Genomic DNA, 27,337 nt, shown 5'->3' with positions numbered 1-27,337 from the left:
AAAACAGCAGACAAAGAGGTAAAAAGGTATCCAGGGTCTCAAAGTTAAACCAGTTGTTATTCATTTCAAGTATATGGTAAGCTTCTGTTTCTATTTTTGAGGTTTGTGGAGTGATTCTGCACATGGGCAGTAGAGTCTCCACCTCCCCTATAAGGCAGTCATTGCTCCCTGCACACCCCACCCCAGGGATCACACAACACTGCTCCTGAGCAGGCAGTCAAAAGCCCAAAATCAAAAGCCAAATCCGTATAAACCATTTGTAGGGTAAGAAATTCAAAGTGAGTGAAATTTCAAGTGAGTCTCCAGGCCCACCCATGGGGAGCTGCCAAGGTTTGATCCTGCACGTTTCGCCTGAGCTCTGTTGTTAGAGAGGCCAAAGGGCCAAGCAGCAGGGGCAGCTTCCCTTTTCCATCAGACATTGGGTCAAAAATATCCTCATTTCTAACAAATGAGGAGTCAGATAAGACAGTGGTGGTGGTCTGGTTTTGCTGGGAGATTTTTCTCTTTAATATAGCTTATATTAGGGTTTCAAAACACACTTTATTCAACCACAATCCAATTTCTGAAGTCCTAAGCCACAATCAATATAATTATCCAGTTGAGAAGAAAAACCATTTAGCAGTGCTGCAGTGAGTGTATGCCAGGTATCAATTCTCCAGGTGACAGGCTGGTGTGAAATATCTGGATGAACAGCCTTGAATCTAAAACATCAAGTCCACTCTACAGCAGAAATAAAAAATGGGGGGGAGGGAGTTAGGATGTTGTAATGTCATTATAGGGTAATGAATTATTGAAGATTTGTCACCGCCATGATCAAGTTATTTGATTCTCATCACAAAAGGTAACTGAAAAGTGACTGGAGCTAAACCCAGGAGCTTGTTGTGACACTGCCAAACCTGCAGCAGCCCTAGCACTGGCCCCCTCTTGGCTCTACATTCAAAAATCAAAGCTGAAGGCTCTAAATAAAGTGAAGATTAATGGACTGATTTACCCAACACTTTGCTGCTGCCCTGCTCAGGGGATATGACAGACAAGACTCCCTGAGCAATGGCTCTGCCCTGGCATGCTGGTGGCAGCAGGCAGGGCTGGCACCTCTGGGGGACAGGGGGACAGTGACCCCAGAAGCTGCCACCATGCACTACCCCAGCCACAAGCTGCTCCAAAACACCAACTTGCAGCAGCAGCTGCTTCACCCTCTGTTTACTCATGGCAACGTGACCATTTTACTGAACCCACAGCACCCTCCCCACACACTGGGTTTTTTTCCCAGGAATATGTTTGGATCTAAGATATATGCTCATCTATTATGCAGAAAGCCAAACATTCAGCTGTTCCGAGAAGTGCCATTTTACTTCTCCCTGGGTGCTCCCACATTACCATTTTAACAAGAAGCAGGAGCAGGGATTTGAGGCGATACCACCCATCAATTCCACTTTGCTGTCCCTGGCTTCACACCCTACAGCCTTGGTGCACAGCACCAGATGCCTTTTGGATGAGAGGAAAACCAAGAGATGGCCTCCACTAATGGACAACTACGCAAAACATCCCAACAAAGTGCATTAAAGCCTGAGCAGCACTGATTTCTCACTGCTGATCTGTTCCTACGAAACTACACCACGTCCTAGCACAGCAAGAGCTGTAGAATCCAACCCCACTAGATTTTAGGAAGGCAGCTCCAGTTTATTTCCACCTTGCTGGCATGCAGAAGTTTTAGTACAGAAGCTTGTCAAGAGCATGACCAGAATTTATTTCAGAAGGCTGCAGGATAAAACTAATTTAGCTCTGGTGTTTTAGCACATGGAGTCACTAATTGGAATCCTTTGTTAGGGATGAGTGGAGGCAGAGCAGGACAGACCCAGGACATCTCAGTGGATACACACACCCTGCTGCCACTGACATCTTAAACCATCACAGCCAATTCCAACCAAGGTCCTGGAGACAACAATGTCAAGTTTTGCCCAGCTGAAGTTTCCTGACCTTTTTTTCCTCCTGCATAATAAACACTGTGGTGCCAAACAAACCCCATTAAGACCTGGTGGAACACATGAAGACCTGCACAGCCCATGGCAGCACAAACCCTTTGGGCACAGAAACATGCTGAGGATCGGCCCTGACCACAGCACTGTCACTTTATCCAGGCTGCCACACAAGTAGGGAATTTTACCCATTCGTTCCCCCCTACAGTTCAAAAGTCCTGTTTGAGCTGGACTCCCTCTCTCAACTAATAAATTGTGTTTTAAAGGCTCCAAGTGCCAGTTTAGCTCTTCTGGGTAATTTGTTCCACTAACCAATTAGCCTGACCATTAAAAACTGGTCCTCATGACTAGTGTGAACCTTCACTGAGGAGCCAGCTAATGACCTGGCAGCACAAGGCAGCCCAGGGAGCAGCTCCTGCTATCCACAGAATTAGGAGGACTCACAAGAGTGAAGCCCAAATATTCAGATTTCTAATAGGATTTTTAGATATTCAGCACAAAACTCTGCTGAGGGAATCACAAACCCTGCAGCCAGCGAGCAGCTAATAGATTCAGTAGATTTAATAGGGTCATGATGACCATGTCAATCATTCTGCAGTATGATATCCCAACTCTGACCAGTATCATGGATAATAAATTTAGCCACGGTGCAAATTTACTTTAAATTAAATCAGATCTTTATCAAAGAGAATAGAATTGATGTTAAAAATTGCTCATTACCCCCACTCCCTACATCTCTGCTCTTCCCCCACCATTGCTGCCCCACTTGCAGAGCACCATGAGCATTCCCTGTCATATCCCTACAGTCTCAGCTCACACCACCATCCCCAGAGGGGACTCTTAATGCTCAAAGCAAAGAAAGGGGATTTGCACACAGGGAGGGGAGCAGAATCCCCATTTCTGTCACAAAGCCTTCCCGCTGTAGGTGTGCCATCTGACTTCAGACAAGCAAAAGACAGACCCAAGCTTTTCCTATAGCTATGGAGGTTAAAATCTTAATCCTGACTGATTTATAGAGGTACAACAGCATGGCGGTGGCAGTGCATTCCACCAGGATCAACAGAGCATGTCCTATAACCAGCTACCCAAAGATATGTTTTTGTAGCTAAATATCACAAACATCTGCTGTTAATCTTAAAGGCTCATCATCAGTTTGAGTTAAGCTGAGCCCACAGAGGTATTGAGGGAGACAGTACCTCCTGCTCAGCACCACCTCACACCATCCCTGCAGAGCTCACCATGCCTCCTCCCCAAATCAGCACCCAGATGTAAGCCAGATACGCCACTGCTGAGAGCCACCACTGTCCCACCTCCACCCCCCACACAACCACCAAAAAGGATGGTTGGCAGAGAGCTTTCTGCTTCAGGTGTCTGGGAATTGACTCCTGGGCTGTCAGTACAATAGGTAGCATCCTGGTTAATGATGGGGGCTGAATAAGTTACAAGTGAGTGCTTGGCACACCTTCCTGTGGGCAGGCAGCGTGTCACGGTGTGTCACTGTGTGTCACGGTGCCACCTCTGAACTCCGCTGCCAGGGGACACCAGACATCAGTGCTCGGGTGCATTTTGCCCCACACTTGTTTTGCCTTGCCACCCAGCCTAATTCCGTGTCTAGAGGATAACCATGCACAGCCCTCCATCACTGTGACAGCAGGGCTGCCAAGCAATTCCAGCTAGAACAGGGCTGATTCAGGGCCAGGCATGTGAGCACTGAGGCGTGACCCACATGAATTCCAGCAGTGTTTTCACATCCAAGTGCAGGAAGCAGGACTGTGCCCTGGTTTGCTGCAGGAAAGAGTCTCCCACAGCCAGCCACAGCTCAGCACAGCAAATGGGCTGCATGGCATCGTCCACGCTTCAGAATCTGAGCGACGATAAAGCTGCCTGCACTGTCCCCCTGCCCAGCTGGCCATGCCACAGCACTGCCACCCTGACATCCCTCCCCACAGCCAGGCTGCACCACGGAGAGGGGAAGGGTGGCTCCTGCACTCACTCTGGTACAAGGAGGAATTACAACCTGTGCCAGGTGCAGAGAGCTGCCAGACAGGGAGGTGACAGCCACCATGCCAGCCATCATGCTATGCCACACGTGCCCTTTGCTCCCATGAAGACAAGGACACCCAACCTTCAATGCCCATCCCTCCCACTGCCCTGCCCCAAAGGACTCCACAGCTGGCCTGAAGCCCTGGGCACATCTCTGCTGCTGGGTCACCTCCAACATGCCTTTGTCCCGTGTGTCCCCTCCTGGGGCTCAGTGCTTCCACGGCAGCAAATCCAAGTGACGGAGTGTGCAAGGTGACACTCCAGCCACATGTCCCTGCTCACCTCCTGCCTCACAGCCCTGTGACACAGCACAAACACAACCTTCTGGCCAAAAAGCAGCAAATCCTCCCACGGTCCCTGAGGTGCTAACGCCCAGCAACAATTCCCACGGCCACTCCTGCAGGCAGAAGGGTGAGCTGACTGCTGTGCAGTGCCACACACGGGCTGCCTGTCCCACCTGCTCCAGTCTCACCTGCAGCTCCAGGGCTTGCACCCTCCAGGCCCCCAGCACAGCAAAGTCATGCAGCCCCCACATCTCCATCCAGTAAAATTAGCTTGTATGTTGTTCTTAAAACACTAGAAAGGCTTCCACAAGATGTCAGCCTAACTAAATGACAACGCTCGCCTCAGGGTGCAATTCTGCTTTTCCAGCGCACGGAAAACCAGTTGTGCTGCTGCTTCAGGAGCGGGGTAGGTGAGAAGCCCTCAAAAGGGTTACCTGGTCCAAGCAAGCTTATTCCTGCCAACTTCTCTGTCCACACTGCATATGAGGGTTCAGACTGCCATAAAGTTCCTGCTGTGGCAGAAGTGCCCAGGTGGCATCACACATATTTTTTCATGCTGGGCAATGAGTATTCAGGCTCAGAAGAAATGCATTTGCATGAGTTTTCTGGGGGTTTATTCCCAGTCTGTTGCACCCTGACACCACAGGCAGCTCCCAAGGAACAATATAAATGTTACTGCAGCATTCCAGACTTTGGAGACTGAGGTGCACACTTGAGGTAATAACTGTTATTTCACAGCAAGTGCACATAAAAACATGTTTTGCTAAGAAAAGCACCCATAAAGTTCGCGTTAACAGTTTCCTAAACAGGAAACTCGCTGGCAAGGTGCTAAGTAGCCCTTGTTTGGTTAAGGGCCAAAGAATGGAGAGCTTCAGAAAAGGAGCAATTCACCGTGTTTGAACATTAACTCTTAACTCTGTGCCAAATTACACAGTCTTAACGTGGGAGGAACCTACCAGGAGATATTGATGCAAAAAAGCAAAATGTTTCCAACGATACCTAATTTCAGTCTCCTGGTAAGAGGAAAAGAGCTGACAGTTGACCTCAAATTATACCCTTTGGAATGCTGTTGTTAAATGTTATGGTAACATATTGAAATATTATTAGAATTAAAACCAACACCTTGGATCAGGGTGCTGCACAGAGCCACTCCAAGAACCCTGTGCAGGTGCTGCAGAGCTGGGGTTCCATCAGACAGCTGGAGCTGAGCCTGAGCTCTTTGTACCCTGAACATTAAACAAGAAGAATCTCTTTAAATAAGTTTATGCAATTTCTTTGCATGGATTTCTTTCACACTGGAGCAAATGTGAAAAGATTGACTATGGCAGAGCAATTTAAGAAATTTATCTAACATTTCCTAATTTGCTTAATCATTAAAGAATGTTACTTTTCTGATGGGCTCAGGGTAGGGTTTGTTTTCCTTTAACTTTTTTTGAGTTTTTTGAGATTTTATTCTTGTGCATTCATGTTCTCCATTCCTTTACTTTCCACTCAGTGCTCCCCTTGAGTCTGCCCATCCCAGAAATGAAGCACCAGAGGCAGTGTTGCCATTCCACCACAGGACAGCCAAGGGAGAAGCAGGCAGAGAACAGCAGGTCTTGCTTTAAACAAGGACCTCCAAGGAACCAAAGCAAGGAATCAACACTTAATAACAAAGGTAAACAGTCATTTTATTTTAAACCCTTCTTTTGACACAATTCATCTTGCTCCATCATCATGGGAAATTTGTTATTCTCAGCTCATTGAAGATCTTGGAGGTTAGAGGTGATGCCTCGCTGCTACACAGCAAACATTTTCAAGTGCCTCCTCTACATTATTGCTTTATATCTCAAGGAGAAAATTTAAAAAAAGCTTATCCAAATTGCCTGGGGCAGGAAACCAGCATCCCCCTGCTGCACCCACATCAAGCTATGACCAGAGCAGTGGCTCCAAGGCTTTACCTGCACATGCATCCTAAAATCATATAAAAATGTCAATTGAACCTGGTCATTTGCCTTTCAGGACCAGCTGTCCCAGAAGAGAGGATGCTCTGAATAATGGGGCAATGAACCTTTAAAGCAAGCAAACAGCTCTAAGAGAGCCCACTGTCCTCCTCCTGGCTGTGTGTGCTTGCTCCAGACAGAGCCCAGCAGGGCTGGAGAGCACACACAGCTCGGCAGGGACACAGCTCTGCAGCCCTAAACCACAGGATAACTGTTACAGACCCACCCTGCAACCAGGGGCTCCTGGAGATGTGTCCTCCCTCTCTGAGGGGACACACAACAGCAGGACATTGCGTGTGACCACAAGGAAGCCCTCGCACTGCTCTGAGCCCCGACTGGAAATGCCAATCTCACAATTTCCACCCTGCACTCCAGTGCCCAGGAAAAAGCAAGTATAAAAGCCACCGTTTGGGAGGAGAAAATAGATTTTCTAGTTTCATAACCACACACTGTCAAGCTGGATTCCAATTAAATTTTTCTGTGCCCTAAGGCAAGTTTTGCTTTTTCCAGAAATTTCTCTTGGCTTGAAGCACTTGCTCCTGTGCCCTGCTCCTGTGCTGTACTTCCTGACACTCGTGCTCCAGCTCCAGCAGTGCTCTCTGCACTTCTGCAGGGACCACAGTTGCCCACAGCTGTCACACAGAGCTCTGAGCTGCCCAATCCCTCTCACCTCCATGAAAGCCGGTGCTGACCAGCATCCTCTATTCAAACTCTGCGCATTTTGCATCTAAAAGTTCCTTTCATGCAGAGAGATTTAGCAGAAAAGTGGGAGCAGGCAGCACTCAGGCACTTCCATCCGCGGCTCTGCGCTGCTTTTAACCCCAGCTGAGCAGAGCCGGCGCAGATGTGGGGGAGCAGGGAGCTGCGAGTCCCTCCTGCTCCTTCTGTCCTGGGGACGAAGGACTCCTGCCGCTGGATTTTTCCCCCCTCTATCAGTGGTCCTTAACATGATCACAGCATGCAGCACAATGCTTTAAAACAGCAAAGCTTCTGGAAAACCCAAACAAAAGGAACGTCACCAGGTGACGTCAGCCTATATAGAGCCCTGTGTGGTCGCAGCGCATAAGCAAATCCATTCTTGTACCGCTTCCCTGAAAAGCTTTTCAGTAAATGCACTCATGCTACTACAGGAGCTTCTCTCAGCAATAAGCCACCCATCTGCCATCAACAAGTTAGGACTAAAAGAAGCCACAGCTGCAGAAAAGGAAAACGTGAGCTTCAATTAACCAGCTGAGCAGCCACGGAGGATGAAAACTTGTATTAAGATTTAAAAATTGCAGACCTGTCAGAGGAGATCAAGGCAGCAATTTCAAAAGGAATATTCCAAGAGAGCATCGTGGATTTTGCACTAATATCAAAGGACACTAAACCCAGTCAATTATTCAAGGCTGTCTTACATTAGAGCCTTTCACAGACTCACGGCGTTGAGTCTCAAACTACGACTGAATGCACCCTCCAATGTACTCAAAAGAATGGGTAAGTTCTTGCGTTTCTCTGTTCCTTGTATAACGAATGACAGCTCTGCTTTAAAGGAGCAGTTAAGATGCTAAAGCTGATTGCTCTGCACTGAACCTTATGAAAAAAATGTTTTCCGATAGCGCCACTGTAACCCTCTGTAATCGAGATAAAGCCTCCTCCTAAGTGTAATGTACAAGTATTCGGTTTCTAGTAGTAAGTTGTTTCTTGCATTTAGAATTAGCTTGTTGGAAATGCATGGCAATGTTATCTGCAGTGAAATCTTCCACTGTGATATTCCAAGTGTACTGATAAGGCTATCCTATCTTGTTGTTTTCCTAAATTATATTCTGCAGGCTTACATTTCAAGTGGCCATTAGGGGCTCGTATGCTGGCAGCACTATATGCAATGAGTATGGTTTTAAAAATGCTGCCTGCCTTGGGCATGGCTTGTCCACCAAAATGTCGCTGTGAGAAGCTGCTCTTTTACTGTGACTCTCAGGGGTTTCACTCAGTGCCAAACACCACTGAAAAGGGCTCGCTAGGTTTGTCACTGAGGCACAATTATATTTCTGAACTTGAAAGGGATCAATTTGCAAGCTTCAGTCAACTTACTTGGCTTCACTTAGATCATAATCAAATTGCAACAGTCAGAGAAGATTCTTTTCAAGGACTGTATAAACTTAAGGAATTAGTCTTAAGTTCCAACAAAATCTTTCATTTGCCAAACACAACTTTTAGCCAGCTGCTTAACCTGCAGAATTTGGACCTCTCTTTTAATCAGTTATCCTCTCTGCACCCCGAGCTCTTCTACGGCCTTCGCAAGCTACAGACCTTGCACTTGCGATCCAACTCCCTGCGGACCATCCCGGTCCGCCTGTTCTGGGACTGTCGTAGCCTGGAATTCCTGGATTTGAGCACAAACCGCTTGCGAAGTTTGGCTCGCAATGGATTTGCGGGATTAATCAAGCTGAGGGAGCTTCACCTAGAGCACAACCAGCTGACAAAGATTAATTTTGCTCACTTCCTCCGGCTGAGCAGCCTGCACACGCTCTTCTTGCAGTGGAACAAAATTAGCAACTTGACATGTGGGATGGAGTGGACCTGGGGCACCTTAGCAAAGCTCGATTTGACTGGAAACGAAATCAAAGCCATCGACCTCACCGTCTTTGAAACTATGCCTAACCTTAAAACCCTCCTCATGGATAACAACAAGCTCACCACTCTGGATTCCAAGATCCTGAGCTCTCTGACATCCCTGACCACCGTGGGCCTCTCTGGCAATCTGTGGGAATGCAGCCCAAAGATCTGCGCTTTGGCCACATGGTTGAGTGGCTTCCAAGGTCGGTGGGAGCACTCCATCCTCTGCCACAGCCCCGACCACACCCAGGGAGAGGATATTCTGGATGCAGTGTATGGTTTTCAGCTTTGCTGGAATTTATCAACTGTGGTTACCCCTGTGGCTACGACATCGTACACAGCTCCAACTACCGAGTACACGAAAAGAATAAGCTCTTCTCATTTCCATGTCGGAGACAAAGAGATTCCAACTACGGCAGGCATGGTCGTTACCACTGAAGAACAGTTCCCTGAGCCAAACAATGCCATCTTCACTCAGAGGGTAATTACGGGAACAATGGCTTTACTGTTTTCTTTCTTTTTTATCATTTTTATAGTGTTCATCTCCAGGAAGTGCTGCCCTCCCACACTAAGAAGAATTAGGCAGTGCTCAATGATTCAAAACCACAGGCAGCTCCGATCCCAAACGCGGCTGCATATGACCAATATGTCAGACCAAGGACCCTATAACGAGTATGAACCCACCCACGAAGGACCCTTCATCATCATCAATGGCTATGGACAGTGCAAGTGCCAGCAGCTGCCCTATAAAGAATGTGAAGTATAATACCTACAACCCATCACAAAGTAAATCAGATAAGTAACCTACTTTAAAATTGTAGGGACCTACATGAGAGTCTAATTTTTACAAATGTTGACATAAAGCCTAATTTTCCAAGCTACTTAATGGAAACATTGTTTATGGAGTGGTGCAGTATTTTTAAGTTTTTTAAAAAATAAATCCATAATATTTTCAGTGTTAAAGAAGCAATGATTACATTCAACTTGCACTCCTAATGTTTAAAAGTCTAAAGAGATGCTCACCTCAAACTACGTAAAATGTTTCATGTTATGTAATTATATGACTGTGTGTAAACATTTATACCTGAGTCTCCATATTCTACTTTTTCTACTGCAAACAGTCTTAGGGGAAGGAGACTGGATATCTGTGCAGGGATCTGTGGGGGACGTGTGCTCTGTTTGTTCCACTGCAGCTGGAGGATCCCAAACACTGCACCTGGCTCCGGGCACTTTAAGGGCAGCCCAGGAGGAAGATTTTCCTCCTCTGAGCATTTCGCTCCAGTAAGAGAAGGGAGGGAAAACAAAAGGAAAAAAAAAAAAAAAGAGCAACAAAGGTCCACGTGGGAATTTCAGTGCATTGGGGTGAATTTATCTGAAATAGTTTTGCTCTGTGCATGTTCATGGCTCAGCTTGCTGAAAGGGACAGCAGGCACAGGAAGGAGCAGCTCACCCAGGCACACACACACACACACACGGGCACACAGCCCCCGGCAGGATGGGCACACGCACACACACACACACAAGCAGGATGGGCACACACACACAAGAGGAGGATGGGCAGGACAGGCACACACAGAGCTCCAGGCAGGATGGGCACACACAGATGGGCACTTGGCCCCAGGCAGGATGGGCACACACACATACAGTCCCAAGCAGGATGGGCACACACCCCTCCAGGAGCAGGACAGCCCTCCGTGTGTCCCCAGACTGGCACTGCAGCCTCTTTAGGGAGGCTCAGCACGCTGGGATCATTGGAAATATTAAGTACATTCAGTCCTCGGCTCCCTGGTTTCACTTGATGATGCTTTTCATGAATTCAGGCTAATTACTTAATGATGATGAACAAACAGCATTTCAGCACCTTTTCATGTGTAAATACTCTTAATGCAAGGTTCTCTTAATTAAAAGCAAATATCAACAGCAAGGTTAAGGAGAAGAGGGAAGGAAGAAAGGAAGGAAGGAAGAAGCCTCTCTTTGTCCCCCTGCTGCCCCCCCCCAGCTGAGGCTTCCTCTGGCTGGGAAGCTATTTTCATGCACTAACTCCACTGGTTTCTCTGGAGACAGAATTAGCCCCTGTAATATAAGCTCTCACTTGTCCTCCTCTTCCAAAATTCAAGATAAAAAAAGACCCCTTCTGATAAGTTAGGAGAAAATGATTAGTTTATAGAGTAGTTCACTGAAAAATGTTTTGTTTCTTACTCGATATGGGACAGAATCTAAACTAGTATGACTTTTTTAAAAATCATATATAAATATATATACACATACACCTCATTCTAAGGGGTAATTTGGTTTCTTTAGCCAGAAGTACCATATTGCTATTTATACTCTATTATGGAATTCTATGTAAATATTTGCAGATCTATGCAGTGACGGTGGTACTCAGATGCCACAAGGGTGGGAGGGTGGGGGGTCTGCAAAGGATTACATTATTTTTAAGTCAACTGCTCAAACATTCTAACCAAAGCTAAAAGATTCAGAAGGATGGAGAATTATTTTATATATATATATATACATGTATGTATAACTAAAAATGTGTTGTATCCAATGCTGCAGTGTTAAACAATTACCAGCACACCCCGATGAAGAAATGAATTTCCTCACAGTGTTGCCATACTTTGACCAAATCCATAATTACAGTATGCTAATTGTGATGTACTAAACTATCCTGCAAACTTTTTAAACAGAAAAACCACTGCACAAAAATCCGTTTGCTATTTCACTCTGCTTTTCTCTCTGTATTACCACTTAGTCAGGTATTTAGGATGCAATTATACAACAGTTTGATGTTTTCTTGTGAGATGAATTCGTCCAAAGCAATTATAGCAAGATAAGTAACTTCTCATAAGATTTTACATAAAGGTTTTTCAATTGCTGGTTTTGAAGATATTAATTCACATCATTTTACTTTTACATACAGTGCCCTTAATATAAAACCAGTATTTTGTTTACTTCCCCTGACTCTGTACTTTAATGGAAGAGATGATCCAGTGAAGCCTAATGGATTTCCATAGAGATATCTTTGAACTCTTGTTACTGTTAATACTAAGATGAGTCCATTTACACCTGTTCTGGGAAATTAATCACTGCTTTTAACCGACTACAAAAAATCCTGTGGGGTAGGTGGACAAAGAGCAGATATTCTGGATGATTAAATCCCATGTGAGGCAGCAGGCCAGAGCTAAGCTGAGAAATACAAACCCATATTGGTCCCCAGGGGTATTTAGCTACTGTAGGAAGATTTGCTTTGGTCCTTCCCATAACTAAGTTCTCACAGCTCTCCCAAGGTCCAGGATGCTGCTCTAGGAGCAGGTGAGTGAGCACTGAGTGGGCATCACTGTCCCTTACCCTGCAGTGGTTGGCACAGGCCAGCTCTAGGAGCCTGGGGAGGAGACACTTGGGGATGACTTCCACCTACAGCTGCAGGGTACCAGCACAAAGTCATCACTGAGCTTGTTAATTATTTGGGCAACCAAATAATCTGGCTGTGCTGCCATCCCCAGTCAGATGTCACCACTGAACTCTGACAGCCTCAGCTGTGTCTGCAGGAAGCAATCCCAGAAACCCTGGCTGTCAGACAGTTCAAGGGGTACCACCTCAGTCTTCCACACAGGAACAAGAAGTGGCTGCTTGATAAGGAGCTGAGGTTCCTCCAGAGAAGGTGCTTTCCCAACAGCCCAGCTCTGTCACACTCCATCTTTATGAGCTTTTAATTCCACCCAGGAAAAGCAAAGACAGATCCTCCAGCAATGCTGCATTTAACCCTCTTCTCCATCCCTGCCACTCATGGTGATTTTCCAAGCATTAAAGCACTGTTCTAGTGCCTGTCCAAGCACACCCACCCAGGCACCCAAGTTTCCACTGGTCCTGAGGTGCTTGGCCTGCAGACAGCAGAGCAGGAGGCCAGCAGGCACAGCCCAGCACTGCTTCCATTCCTCCTCTACTCCACAGCCAGTCTCCCAAATGCTGTGGTTTACGTGTTATTTCCAAGCCCATTTGTTGCCAGGTTCCAGGCATAAGCAAAGCAATTCAGCAAACATTACATTTAGGGTAACAGGTATCATAAAACTCGCAGAATGTCAAACAGCAGCAGTGAAGTCAACTTGAATTCCCTGCAGAGGGACAGCGAGCACCAGGCAGAGCCATCGTTCTGCACAAGGACACAGCCAGAGGCTGTTAATATTTTTTTATTTTAAAGTTACTGTCTTCCATTTGCTTGTGACTCTTCCAGGCAAGGAGGGGATTGGAATAATTGTGCTACTCAGCAGTCCCTGATTTATTTTGTTGATGGAACAAGAACCACAATGATTTGGTTTAAATTAATCGTATTTCAGTACGAGCACTGGCTGATGACAGGAGCTTGTTAACCTGCTCTCCCCAAACACCATCTCTGCTGCACAGCCTCAGTTTGTACAGATCCTACACCGCTTACAGGTGCTTCTACACCTCCAGGCACAACCTCAGAGGTCTTTGGGTCTTTTAGAAACAGAATTTCTTGTACTGCCCTTGAGGTTCTCATCCCATCCAAAGACCTCCATCGTAGTTGATATCCAGGCAGCTTCCCCTGCTCCTCACCCTCATGTCAGTGAAATGGAAACCCAGCAGCACAAGTTAGGGTTTTGAGTCATTCTCCTGGAACAGGCTGAATTAATGCTCCCAGTTAGTCTCTCTGCATTAGATCATTGTTTAAATGCATACAAGTAAAAATGACTCGATGAAGGGTGAAATGGGTGAGTGTTCAGTCTTCAGCTGAAGTAGTCCTCTGCACTGAGCTCCCATTCCCTATCAGATGGAAACATAATGAATGCTGCTTCATCGGTGTTTGATTTTGTTTGTTTCTCCCCCAAGCAGCAATGATCCGATTTTTCAGTGATCAGCCACATGCAAATCTGAGCTTCTGTCCCATTACCCCCTTACAAGACAGGGGCCTATTGCTACCTTGTAAAATCAGAAACATCCCGTGGCTTTAAACCAGAAATCTGCACTACACGCTTATTTTTAATGTGTCTAAGATAATTTCTGTACTACTTTAATGGAAATAAAGTTGATTTAATTTTGTGATCTGTGTAGCTATCAAAATCCATCTGTTCAGACCTATGAAACTTACCCAGGAGCTGAATTTCATCTTTCTTATGAAGTTTTCCATAAAAATTAGACAAGTTCAGAAAGTTCAGAGGGGGATACAGTATTTCTTCCCCCCCCCCCCAAGGAACAAGCAAGGAAACAACAGAAACCAAAGGCAGCAGCTCCTCCCTCCCCACACCTTCCTCCACTGCAAATGTCCCAGATGCTAAAATTGGTGCTCGGCTTTGCTTTTTAAGGCACCACGTTAGCAGGATGCTTAGAGATAATTTCAGAATCAGCTGGAAACTCAGCATTTCACATCTTGTGTAAAAATCTGCCTTGTGAGAGGCGTCTAGGGAAAGGTACCAGATACCAGAAGCTTTGAGGGGTATAGTCAGCCTCAGATGAGGTGAAACAGCGTTGAACACCCCTGTGTAAACACCAAGAAGCTATGCCTGCCATCTCCCAACCACTCCTTTGTAAAAAGCCAAACAAAAGCCACCCCATTTTTCTTTTTACTAATGAAAACACTAGTAAGTGAACTATTCTACCTGCTTAGCAACCCAAGATTACAGAGAGTCCTAGATGCATTGTGTTTAAATTATGGTTCAAGAGCCAACTTCTGGTGGGAGGGGGTGTGAGTAATGGAGGAAAACAAGTGCAGTGTACAGAAGCATTTTGTTATTAAAATTGTGTATACTGTAAAACTGAATTTGCCTCTTTCTTCCTCCCTTTTCAAGCAGAGGTGCCAAAAGCTCAGTCTTTCATGGTATGTTAAAAGCAGTCTGCACCCACTGTCCCAAGCAGAAGAGTCAGGTTTGGGCCATTTGCCAGAGTCACAGCAAATCCAGCCCCTTCTGTTGTACCACAGTGAGCAAAATATAACATTCTGCTGTACCACAGTGAGCAAGGTTGCAGGGGCTCTTCCCAAACCAAGTGTCTCCTGACTAACAAAAACTGAATGAAAATCAAACCAAATCCAAACTCCCAGCCCTTGAATAGCTGCATCAGGATCAGCACAGGCCTGGCCCAACCTGGCTTTGCCCCTGTGTGTTTCCTGGATCCCCAGGTCACTGTGCCAGCCAGGAGCTGGCATTTCCAATGGGAACACCCTGCCAGCAGCGTGGCAAGGACAAACAGCCCATAAGGTTCAGAGGTGTCACACAGTGAGACATCCCATCAGGAGTCACAGCCCTCCAGGAAGGGTCCCAAAACCACTCCTGGTAAAGGAAGTGTTCTTTACATGAGCTACCACAGCCAACACAGCCACATTGAACTCACATTCAGAGCCACTGTGCCTCTATCACAGGAAGGATTTCTGGGTTTGAGAAGTGACAAGCTCACAGATACAGCCCAAAAGCCATGATAGAGAACTGAACAAAAGTTTCAGGATGTTCCAAGATGATTACATGCACCGAACCACCAGCTAAAATCATTTTAGTAACTAAGCCGTAGCTGCATTTACTTTTTTATCAAAAGGTTTGGCTGGAACAAGTTCTCAAGGGTTTTAAATGTCAGTTGGCAAACTGCCTCTCAAATCCTTCTAATACTTCAAAGCAGCACACGATATATCTATTTTCTTAAACTCTCAGAGACTAATTTTACAAGCAAAATCATCTCTCAACTACAAATCCAGTTGTTCTCACAAGTAAAGGTAACAAACCTCAGAGAAAAAACAGTATTCTGAATACATTATGCAAAACTTTTAAATCCAATTAGGAACAAAGAAATGTCAACATCACTAGCAACTTACTTTTAAATGTAGGCTCTGTTAAGACAACTGCAAAAAAATTGAGATTCAAGAATTTGACTGGAGTGGATTGCACAAATGAACTGAAAACTGCAGCACTGGGAAACGCTGGCTCCCTCCTGCAGTGAATGTCCAGCTAAGGGACAGGATTTAGTGAGAGTGTTCACCCACCACAAAACCCTGATTGCAGTATTTTCTGTAATCTGTTCTTAAGGAAAAGCTTTACAAAATCATTGTTACCTAATCAACAATTTCATTACCATGAAGATTTTAGGAAATTTTATTATAATGAAGTAAAGCTCTATTTGCCATATTTGACATAGGATTCACATGCTCTGGGTCTTATTTTGTGAGAAATTTTTTTACAGTGAGGGTAGTGAAGCCCTGTGACAAGTTACCCAGAGAGGTGGGGGATGCCTCTTCCGTGGAAACATTCCAGGCCAAGATGGACAGGGCTGTGGGTGACCTGATCTACTTGAAGCTACTTATTGCAGGGGGCTGGACTAGGATGATTTTAAAGGTCCCTTCTCACTCAAACCATTCTGTGATTCTATAAAACAAAAAAATGACAAGTGTCTCATTCGCACAATCCCGTGTTTGTCTCTGTGATGCACAGCTCCAGAGGTTTGGCTGCCAAGGGCATTGAGCAAACTATTCTGGGCTAACAAGTAACCAAACCCTGATTTCAGCTCTTCAGCTGGTTTTAATCCACAAGGTCTATAATTTGACTTTTTCTTCTAAGTTTTCTAAAAGGACAAAAGTTAAACACATGCAAAAATCATTTAGGCATAAAAACCAGGAGCAAGAAGCTGAACCAAGACCAGAGGGAAACATCCCTTGAGTCAAACCCAATTTCTTCTCCCCAGTATGTAACACAAACACTTGCGGTATGCACACACAAGCGAAATGAAAGGGTATTGATGTTTAAATGAAGTAATCAATCTTTCTTTTATAAAACCAAGGTATTTCTTTTAGATGCCACGGAAGTAACTTCCCTGTTATCCCCAGCAGACTCTCCTCCTTGTACACTGAACACTCAAGCAAACTGGACACAGAGGAGGTGCTGGTTTTCCTTCCACCCCTCCCTACCCGACAGCGCGGGCAGTGCAGCCACTGACAGAGGTGCATCATACTTTGCACCAGTTAAAAAAACCAGCCATATTTCACGAGAAGTCTTGGAGTAAGTGGAAAAGGTTCATCCATCAAGAAGGTTCTTAAATAATGAATGAGTCATAATTCTTTACAGTCAAAAGCAATTAATTTTCTGTATTGTAATCAGGAGAATAAATCTAAAAAATCCATTCCAATGGCTCTGAATCTGAAGTAGTGTTGCAGCTGAATTTTTAATTTTAAAATACAGAAGCAGTGAGGACTTCTGCTGTTTAAACATACAATGTTCTACCAAACAGAACAGCTTTACTGCATATTTAATAGGTAGAACGGGTTTTGTGAGACCACATGAGATTAAAGACAGCATTAGATACAGGAAATGCATTTCAAGCAGAAAGGTCTTTCCAAGATACCTCTTAACTGCATAGCCACTAAATACTTGAAATATCCTTTATGAAGTGTACAAAATATTCAGAAAATCTTGCTGCAATAAGTAGGTTTACTTATATGTTTGCAAAGAGCTAAAAATATTGAGTAGTGTGTTGATGTGGAATCCAGCTCAACCCTACAGCAACTGTTCCTATTAGGAAGCATTTGCTCTTTTCCTACTAACTCTTGAATAATCCATCACATATCCAGAACCTCTGCCTCTAAAGCCATGTGCTGTTAGCTGGTGTTAGCTATCAATTTCTGCCCTCAAATGGATTGCTTCAACCCTAACACCACTTTAAGTTTGAATTCTTTTAGAGAACAAACCTGTAAAATTAATAGAGCTCTTAGTAAAGCTAACAACACCACAGTCTGCTGAGGAGTGAGAACATGGGAAAGGGAGAGGGACACAAGGCTACAAGGGCAGTTCCATCACTGAAGGCACCATGCAGCACTTAAATGGGGGAAAAACATATTCCCTGCACTGCAGCCACTCTCAGCAGCTTTGCTAACAACCTCTGCTTTGAGGAAGGCAAATTTCAGCTGTCCAGGCAGCCCAGCTGCTGAAGAGGGGGGTCGTGCACTGAACATCCTCAGCACACACCTATCAAAGGTGTGAGTGAGGAACAAACCCCCAAGTTGGGAAAACCACCCAGCAGGGCCATGCTGCAAGCCCCCAGGTCTAAGCACACAGCTCTGACTTAAAGAGCAAAAGATATTAAAGCACCATCTCTGCTGTCCTCGGGAGAAGACAACATGCTCCAGTAAAGACCTGGAACTACTTATTGATCCCATCCAGCCCTGAAGCACAACATCCCCACACAAACAGCAACAGCTGCTTGAAATTCTGCCTGAAAAATTTAAAGGTTAAAGAACTCCTCCCCAAGCTTTCCCAGATAGTCCTGAAGATGGAAATAGCTGGAAATAGATGGAATTGCTTCCAGGTAGGACAAACACTGAGCTCAGCACCCAGGGGAGCAGCAGGCCACTGCAAGGCTGACAAGAGCACCGGCAGCCAAGCTGGGGAGCTCCTAATGACAGCTGGAAGCTCTCTGGGCAGCAAGGGTGCATCTGCAGGGTCCGGGCCTTCAAGAATTCCACAGCCACAGGGCAGGCAGGCAGAGAAAGACATCTCTAGTTTATATTCTTGTCTGTGGATGACCAGCTTAGTTCTGGGACATCCATTAGCAGCACGGCAGCTGTGGAGCTCGGAAGTGAGGGAGCTGTATCTTCTGATGCTTTCTGCCTGCAGTTGGCATCCAGAAACTTCCAAAAAGGCTAAAGTTAGACATCTGATTGGGATTAACCAGGACAAAAAACCAAAACCAAATGAAAATGAAACCAAAATAAACAAACCAACCCAGTGAGCTTTGGCAGGTACTGCATCTTTAACATGACACTACACTCCTTAACAGAACAAAAATGAGATACTTCTGACAAGTTCCCAGAGTCTCTGGTGACTTCTAGGAGACGCCTGTTCACCCTCTACTGAACTTTCAGGAGTTGTCTGTTCACCCTTGTCCTGGGTATGCCAAACCAGGAGAACGCTTTACTGAATCTACAAAGCATCAGCCTCAATGTCTCACGTGCAATGAGCTCTTGCCAGGCATTCCTCCCTGCCAGTGAGTCCGTAGTCCCTGCCAGAGCAAGTCTCTAGACCAGCTACAATACCACCCACAGTTAAACTCAGCAAACACCCAGAGAGCTCCCTTTGTAACAACACAACGGCATCAGGACTAAGGAATTCCAGTTATTTACAGACCACTCAGAATACCCTCAGTGCTGGGAGCTGCCGAACAAACTGCAGTGCCTCTTCCACGCCAAGTTTGGGATTAGTCAGCAGTGTAAATATTTGTTGACAAATTTGAATCTTGGATAAAACCATTGCTTTGTTCCACACCCAACAGGTGTTTCTGGAATGAATTCCAAGCCCTTGACCCCCTGCTGCAGAGCTGTCCCCTCCCAGCAGAGCCCAGTCCAGCAGCAGCAGCTCCTGAGCACACAGTGCTGGCACAGCAGTGGGATCACTGCTGGAGCTGGAGCTGTGGGCCATGAGTGCTCCACACCTTCCCTAGCCCCTCCTGTCTGACAGCACACCTTCAAACACAGGGACAAATGGAAACACAGACAAAGAAGAGGCTGACTCCACTGCACCCAGCAGATAAATCCCAGGGATATTGTCCCTTCATACCTAGAGCTGTCTATGGACAACAATTAACTTGACAAAGGGTGCCAGGAGAACGTCCAGACACACATGAAAAAGGTTTATGCCACATTCAAATGAGCTGATGCCACCCAGCTGCAGACTGCTTCTTTCTTCTTAGTGGGTACTCCATCATTTGAATATGCCCCAATAAAGCTGCATCATCAAGAGAGGAACTTTCTGACACATACTTTTACTGTCCATTTATTCAAAACCAGTAGCCATCATCAGGCAAATTAATAAGTGATCATCAGCTTCAGAAAGCAATTTCAATTGTTCATGCAAACATAGCTCCATTATAGGAAGCAGCTCACTGCCAGTACCCCAACCTCAGGTTGTGCTTGCACAGTCAACAACAAAAGCCAGTCCCATCCTGCCTGGCCATCAGGCACCCATGGGAAGTAGGAAAATACCAGGAGACCACTCCAAAAATATGAGCTTATGCAAATAACAAAACAACCTAACCACCCTATCCCTCTAAAGCATTAATTATGCACACACATGCAGGTAATGAAATATATATAAAATAGAGACATTTCAGGTGGATTGCCTGTGTCACATTATGAAATACATGCAATCAGTGATCCTGGGGAACTAACCGATATGAATCAAAAAATATTTAAAAGTCGAAAGTTTACTCATGGAAGGAATTCTAAAGGGGTTTTTTATAATTACTCCATCCTGTTTGCTACATTTGCTTATGCAAGAGAAGTGTTTTTAACTACTGACAGGACTAGGATTAAATGACAAGTCCACATACTTGATCCAGATTGTTCATAAGCACAAGGTGAAAAATATGATAAAGAACATGAACAGGTTTTAGTGAGCTGAGCCAGGAAAAAAAATCAAACCCACATTCCTTCTGAGCAGAAAATAGGACTTTTTTGTGATTATTAAAATAATTTCTATTGAGGCAAGTACACAGGCTGATTTCCACTCTAACAAGTGTTTTGGTTACTTCTTTTTATGTAATGCAGTTATAATCAAGAGAGGCCTGCTTTACCTCTGTTATGAAAAACTACTGTCTTCAAACCAAATATTTCAAGTTAGTAACATACTTCCAGTCGCTTCACAAATATAAAAAAAACCCTCCAAAAGTCTTATTTTCTCACAGGAGAGCTATAATTTGCAACTTCAGTCTTGCAGTCTGTTCCCTAATGAAAAAGAAAAATCAGGAGAGCACATGGGTCTTCTCCACACTTCACAGCATCTTTTAACTTTAATGGCACTGACCAAAAGCTTCAGGACTGCTCCGGGCTAAAAACAATTCCTAATCCCTGTAATCAGTCTGGAATTCCCACTCAAGGGCAAAACTGGGAGCAGCTAAAAACACTGGGACTGGTTTGTAAGAATTCGAATCCTAAGAACAAGCAAATGTAGCTGCCCCAGCCTTGGAAGCCCTGTCCAAGGCCAGGCTGGAAATGAGGCTAAAAAGGAAGGAGTGTGCCCAGTGAGAACACTGACGTGGGAAGAACACAGAGATGCTGCTCCCCCCACTGTAGGCAGACAAAGCTCAGCTGGAGCTGCCAGAACTGGGGAATAATAACAATTTACAAAGGTATTACTGGCAAAAGGCAGTGTAAAAATGACTTCAGTGTGTTCCAGGATGAGGATGATCACCTCACAGACAGGGACAGGGAAAGGCAGATTTAATGCATTCTTTGCCTCTGTCTTCAACATGGATCATGGACCAAGGGGGTCCCAGTGCCCTGAGCTGGAGGACCATGACTGTGACAATGATCAGCTCCCAGGTGACCCTGAAATCGTGCAGGATCTGCTGCTCCAGCTGAATCCCTACAAACCTATGGGGGCCTGATGGGATTCATCCAAGAATCCTCAAAGAGCTGCTGATATCATCACAAAGCCTCCCTTGATGATTTTTGAGTGGTGTTGGGAATCTGGAGAGGTCCCAGCTGACTGGAAGCTGGGGAACATTGCTCTGATTTTCAAGAAGGGCAAGGAGGAGGACCCCGGAAACCACAGGCCTGTCAGTCTCACTTCAGTGCTGGATAAAGTTATGGAGCTTATTCTGGGAGGTGTTTTTCACATCAGGCATCAGCCACAACCAGCACAGCTACAGGAGGGAAAGTCCTGCTTGTCAAACCTGATTTCCTTCTGCAACAGGGGATCCCACCTGGTTGATCAAGAAAAGCCACCCGATGTGAGCTTTTTGGACTTCAGGCTCAGGCTGGATCTCAGGGAGAGGTTCTTCCCCCAGAGGGTGCTGGACACTGCCCAGGCTCCCCAGGGAATGGGCACGGCCCCGAGGCTGTCCGAGCTCCAGGAGCCTTTGGACAGCGCTGCCAGGGATGCCCAGGGGGAATTGCTGGGGTGTCTGGGCTGAAATCCTTGTGGGTTCTTCCAAACCAGCATATTCTATGATCCTGTAAGTCTTCTTTTAAGTGATGGTGAAATCAAACCTTTAAAGTTACTGTCTAGTGCTATCAATGTATTAATTCTTGACGGGAAAAACCATTATTGCAACAGAAAAAGGAATTTTTTTTACTATTATTTGCACCTGTGGTGTGGAGGAAGAAGGGAAGGGATGAAGAGAGGCATTTGTCAGGTCTGAAAAACAACAGATTCTCAAACATTTTGTACTACTTTTATACCACTTCTAGGTAACAGGTCTATCTACCAGTGTTCTCTTAAGGCTTATTCTTATATCTAGCAAGTTAATAGCATATGTTTTATGATACACAGGATATTAATAGCATATGTTTTATGATATATAGCACGAAGGTTCTACACCTCTGCAGCACATTTCTAACACTGAAGCAAAAATATCTATTTTTAAGATCAGTAATGGTAGGAAAGTGCCAGGGTGCCAAGAAAGTCATCGTGTAACAACATACATCTTTTCCCTAAAAGCGCAAAAGAAAACCCGAATTGGGAATACATCACATGCTAAACCTGATTTTTCATGGAATCGAGTTTCCCCAGCTTCTATCACATCATGATCCTGGGGCTCTACAAGCCAGACCAGACCCAGCATTAACCAAGCAATAGTACCTGAAACCCTTTGCAAGATGGCTCAGGTTTCTATTTCTTGTTACCCTGCAGGTGTTAGCTGAGCTCAGAGGCAGCTGCAGGCTCTGACTGCCCTGGTGCAGAGTGGCAGGCCCCCCTTCCAGCAGCATGCTCAGGTCACAGAATATCCTGAGCTGGAAGGGGACCACAAGGATCAAACTCCCAAGGGAACGGCCCACACAGGGATGGAGTCCCATACTTTGGGGTTATTAACAGCGTGCTCTGACTCCCTGAGCCCATCTCAGAGTCACCCCCCACTCCACACCAGGGCAGTTCCTGCCTCCATGTCACAGAGGCAGAGGAGTCATGTCTCTATCTCACCCAGCTCCAGATGTATAGGGGTTGCTCGGCATCCTACTCCTGCAGTTTGCAATTCCGTGCTCCTACCCCTCCCTGCTGTGAGCTGCCAGGGCTTAGGACTCCAGCACTCCCAACCAGGCTGCTCCTTCTCCTGGACCACAGCCCCCAGCTGCTCCCCAGCCCAGACAGGAGCACAAAAGCTGTGCTGGAAAAGGAGCAGGACAGCACCACGTCACAACAGCCCCCACAGGCCCTGAAGGGATCACAACTGCTGATAAAAGCTCAGTTTCAAACCTAGAGTTTAAACCTTCACGCAGCACCCAGATCAAAATAATGCTAGATTCCCCCAGCCAAGGGCAGCCAGGTGAGATCTGACACAGGCTGCTGTGAGTGACAACCAGGAGCTCAAGGGGGGCTGCCCAATATTTTGTCAACGCTTCCAGCTGTTTCCTCCCGAGGGATTTTGCTGAGTGACGACTGGTTAAGCTTGTCTACAGGTCAATTCATCTCACTTCCAGTATGCCTGGTTAGATGGGAGAAGCAGGATGGATGGGGGAATGTCTCAGAATACCAGATCAGGGGGACAAGCCACTTCTAGCAGGGGCCACCAGAGAGCTGCTGGGGCTGGTGAGTGATCTACTGCTGGAGCTGCTTTTTTACAGGCTTGGTTTTTCTTTTTTATGTTAATTAGCAACCTTATCTAAGGAATATCTCAAGTTTTTCCTTTGCAGATTGCATGAATTAATAGATATATCCAGAAGCATGAAAAGTAGGCTGAAGTTTACACCTGCAGTAATTGTAAAAGCCTTGAGATATTGTAGTTTTTATCAAATTTTACATGTGTGCAAGAGGCTTTAGAAATAGAACTAAAATTGGGACAACACAGACCCCTGCAAAACTCAAATTAAAAGGAGTGAGCCAAGGCAGCATATGTCCTTTCCAAGAGGAAGAGAATGCATTATAAATCTGGGAATAAAGCCACCTAACTCCTGGCAAGACAGCTTGGAGAAACAGTTAATAAAGCAATCCTACCAATACGGTCACAAGACATTCAAAGTTAGAATTAATGTATCCTTTTTTCATTATTAGAAATATAAACAGGTTTAATTTGCAACAGATTTAAAAGTGTTTCCTGTAGGGTGGGGGATTGAGCAGCCTTAACCTGCAATACACCAACAGAAAACGTAGGTATGAAGTTGCCTTTGACAGGAAGCAATAGGCATTAGAAACCAGGAACAGCAGGAAAAGTGACTAATTGTCAAGAACCTCAAGCCTTGGCAGCAGCAAAAGCAGCAGAATCTCCTCTCCATCACAGAATGGTCTGGGACGGAAGGGACCTTAAAGATCACCTCATTTCACCTCCCATGGCAGGGACACCTTCCACTGTCCCAGACCCAAGCCCCAGTGTTCAACCTGGCCTCATCCTGGAGCCTCCTCTGGCCTGGCTGCAGCAGCTCCAGCTCCTGCCTGTGCTGGGCCCAGGGCTGGGGCAGCTCTGCAGGGTCAGCATCTGTGGAGTCAGGTGAAGTCCCTAAGAAGCCAAAAGGGCTCAGAAGCAGCCCTGGCTGCCCAGGAGGGAGATCCCACGGAGGGCACTCAGACCAAGCCAACCTCATCCCCATCACCTCCATTCACCCAGAGCCAGTGACTCCCCGGGCACCGTGGGGGACTGAAAAGCCTAGAAACATGGTGTGCATACCTTCATTTCTCACAGAGGCAGCACCAAGCTATTATTTACTGAGCTAACTAATTAGCCAGCCACCCTTGCAGATAATAAGAATGCATTAAAGTATTTAGAATTCCAGTACAAGCCTGACACATACGAAGTGGCTGTCCTCCTTCAAAAGAAAATGAATGTCAAAGGAAATAAGCCATTTAGGAACACTCAGCACATCTGAGGTGCAGGGGAAAGGCAGCATCACCTCAGCATCCAGGAAAGAAAAGGAAAACAAAGCAGAGTGCTATGGGATGCCGAGACATTTCACACTTTTATTGTATCAGCTTCCACTTCTAAAGAGATCATTAGATACACAATTTGAATTAGCATGAAATAGATGATAAAGTAACAGGTATTAAAAATGAACAGAATGAATACACAGAACTGCAAAAACTGGCACTGAAAAAGTGGGAGATTGAAGGTACTTAAGCTGACAGTAATCTGAAAAACCCAGCTGGTAAATTCAGTTTTACACCAAGAAATAAGTTGTTACTGAATCTACACTTCTCTGCAGTCTAGCACTGAAAGCACCCTTCCCTGCACACAGGCACTGCTCCAGGAGTGGGTAATAGAATCAAAGTCATAGAGCAAGTTCACACAATGCATAAAATAATCAATCCACTGGAAATAACACCAGGAATACTCCCAGGGGATACAAGTGCCCTGTGTACTTGAGGTAGTCCTGCTGTTACAAAAAGAGTTCCTCAAGTCCAGTTGAGGATACCCATAACTTGGGGGCATGACAGAAACAGGTTTCCACAGCACTGTAAAACTGACCACAGATAAAAATTTAGAGGAAGTTTGGAGAATTCAGCATCTGCCACCAAAAAGGCATTCTACATTCTCTGTGAAAATGCCTTCATGAGAGCATTGTGGGGGGTGTACAGGACAGGCAGATTTGCATGATTACCACCTTTTTCTTTCCACACACATTCCTGACAGGCTCTCCTCACTCTGCAGGTCCCTGAGCACCTGCACACATGGGAGCAGCCCCTGGGGTGAGCACAGCTGTGATTGACTGGGATGGGGAGGAGCCCACCTCGCCTGTGGCTACCAGAGAGCCACACATGCAAACCCACCCTCAAAGGAACATCAACTTCATGGCCGGGTGAAGTTGCCTTCCCCAATGAAAGGGCCCTGCAGGAAGGAACATCTTGTAGGCCATTAGCTCCAAAGGGGTCACCTGCCCAGGCACAAGGGCTTTCAACTTCTTTCTCTTCAGTTATTTCTGCATTAACTTTTTGTTTTCTTGGCTTTTTTCAGTCCAGTGACCTCTAGAATTTGGATTCTTTGACTCCTGGAGAGATGCCCAAAAAACTCATTCTGCCTCTAAGGAAATTCACAATTTGGCATTTAAGGGGAACAGTATCAAGTGATATGGCTGCAGTCTTATTTTGTACTTGACATCAGAGCTCTCCAGTCACCTTCTTCCCCCAAAATGACTCAATAAAGAGTCCTCAAAGGAGAGGTTCAAAGGCACAGTAGGGAAGAGGAAGCCAGCCCCACATCCCACATTCCTCCATACACAATCCAGGAGGCTGAGGGGGAGGGAGATACACACACAAACCCTTTGAAAAGGGGGAAATGAGACTGAAGCCACAGATGCAGAAGCCACCTGGGCAGTATCAGGCAGCCAGTTGCACAGCCTCTAAGCAAGCAGAATTAATTGCATTAATTCTGGGGTTTAGTCAAGAGAACTTGAATAAAAATAATGCATACTTAAAAGCAGTGCAGAGTATTGGGTTAAAAACCATGGGGACAGCATGCACGTGGAGGGATCTGACTTGGACAGCACTGACAGTCACAGCTGCAATTCATCTGCTGGGAAGCCTGAAAGGAAAAACATCCATCAACTTCCAACATACAGATACAGGACAAAATGTGTGTGCTACAAACAAGTCCCAGGGTTATCTTCCTACTCAGCAAATGGATGCTTTTTAAAGCATCATATACCAATGCTGCAGGTAATATAAGAAAATAAACTAAAAAATAGCTAAAGTCTCAAGCACATAATGAGATTGGTGTCTCAAAGAAATTGCTAAAATATCTCCAGCATTCCTTAATGTCTCTGTATGTATTTTAATCTGGGGAGAAATTATGCAACTATATTCATATATCAAGACAACATGAAAAGAAATTTAATAGTATCAGGATTATTTGAATTCTTGAATAGTTCAGGATAGTCAGTGTTCCAACTCCCCCAAACAGCCTCTGTGTGCAGCCTCATGGCCAAATCTTCACCTGTCCTCATATTAAAGAAGCTGCCAGCCACACTTGCAGGTGGGAACCTTACTTCAAAATTCAATCAATCAAAGGCAACAAAAAAGTACTTTATGGTTTGTTTTGTTTTTTTGGTTTTTTTTTTTTTTTTTTAAGGAATACATCCTTTAAATACAAGGTCAAAACAAATTTCCTAAAGCCCAGCAGATGAAAGGCAAGCTAGAAGGATGGATGCTCTGGAGCAGTCACGGCACTCAGGACTGATGCACCCGCATCCCCAAGATGCTCCTCATCTCTGTCCAGTCACTCCCCCACACACTCCCATGTCACCCACACTTCCTGTGCCTCACAGACTTCACTCTCAAGACACCACTCCTACGAGCTGAACTGATCCTAAACCAAGAACCTTCTGTTTTCAGAGCCTTTTCCCCCCAGAGAAGCAGCAGGCTTCATTTCCCCAGATCACTCCGCAGGTTTCAGAAAGTAACTGATAATGTCAATTCACGTTATCATATTTATCAAACCACAGCTGACAGCACCTCGGGCATATTTAAGAGATTCTGAGCTGAGAAGCAATTTTTTTTTTTTCTGGCCACATATGGCAGCAGTGGAGCACCCAATGAATGGCAAAAGC

The 27,337-nt window shown here is 45.4% G+C and overlaps 2 protein-coding genes across 3 annotated transcripts in view; one reads left to right on the top strand and one right to left on the bottom strand.

Annotated features, from left to right (window-relative positions):
- Window positions 1–27,337, bottom strand: part of CTNNA1 (catenin alpha 1) — a 117,125-nt gene that overhangs the window by 48,815 nt on the left and 40,973 nt on the right. The gene's annotated exons all lie outside the window — the stretch shown is intronic.
- Window positions 44–25,811, top strand: LRRTM2 (leucine rich repeat transmembrane neuronal 2). 2 transcript variants are annotated; one of them, XM_038149809.1, is made up of 2 exons: window positions 44–7,761; window positions 8,097–25,811. In XM_038149809.1, the coding sequence occupies exons 1-2, from the start codon at window positions 7,758–7,760 to the stop codon at window positions 9,644–9,646; spliced, it is 1,554 nt and encodes a 517-aa protein (XP_038005737.1). In that variant the 5' UTR covers window positions 44–7,757; the 3' UTR covers window positions 9,647–25,811. The 2 variants fall into 2 exon arrangements, with proteins under 2 accessions (XP_038005737.1, XP_038005738.1); XM_038149810.1 differs by having other exon boundaries at window positions 47–7,761; window positions 8,525–25,811.

Source organism: Motacilla alba, chromosome 13 (assembly GCF_015832195.1).
Source record: "Motacilla alba alba isolate MOTALB_02 chromosome 13, Motacilla_alba_V1.0_pri, whole genome shotgun sequence".
Classification (NCBI taxonomy): domain Eukaryota; kingdom Metazoa; phylum Chordata; class Aves; order Passeriformes; family Motacillidae; genus Motacilla; species Motacilla alba.
Note: the sequence above shows the minus strand (reverse complement) of the source record. Positions and strands in the feature narration are given on the sequence as shown.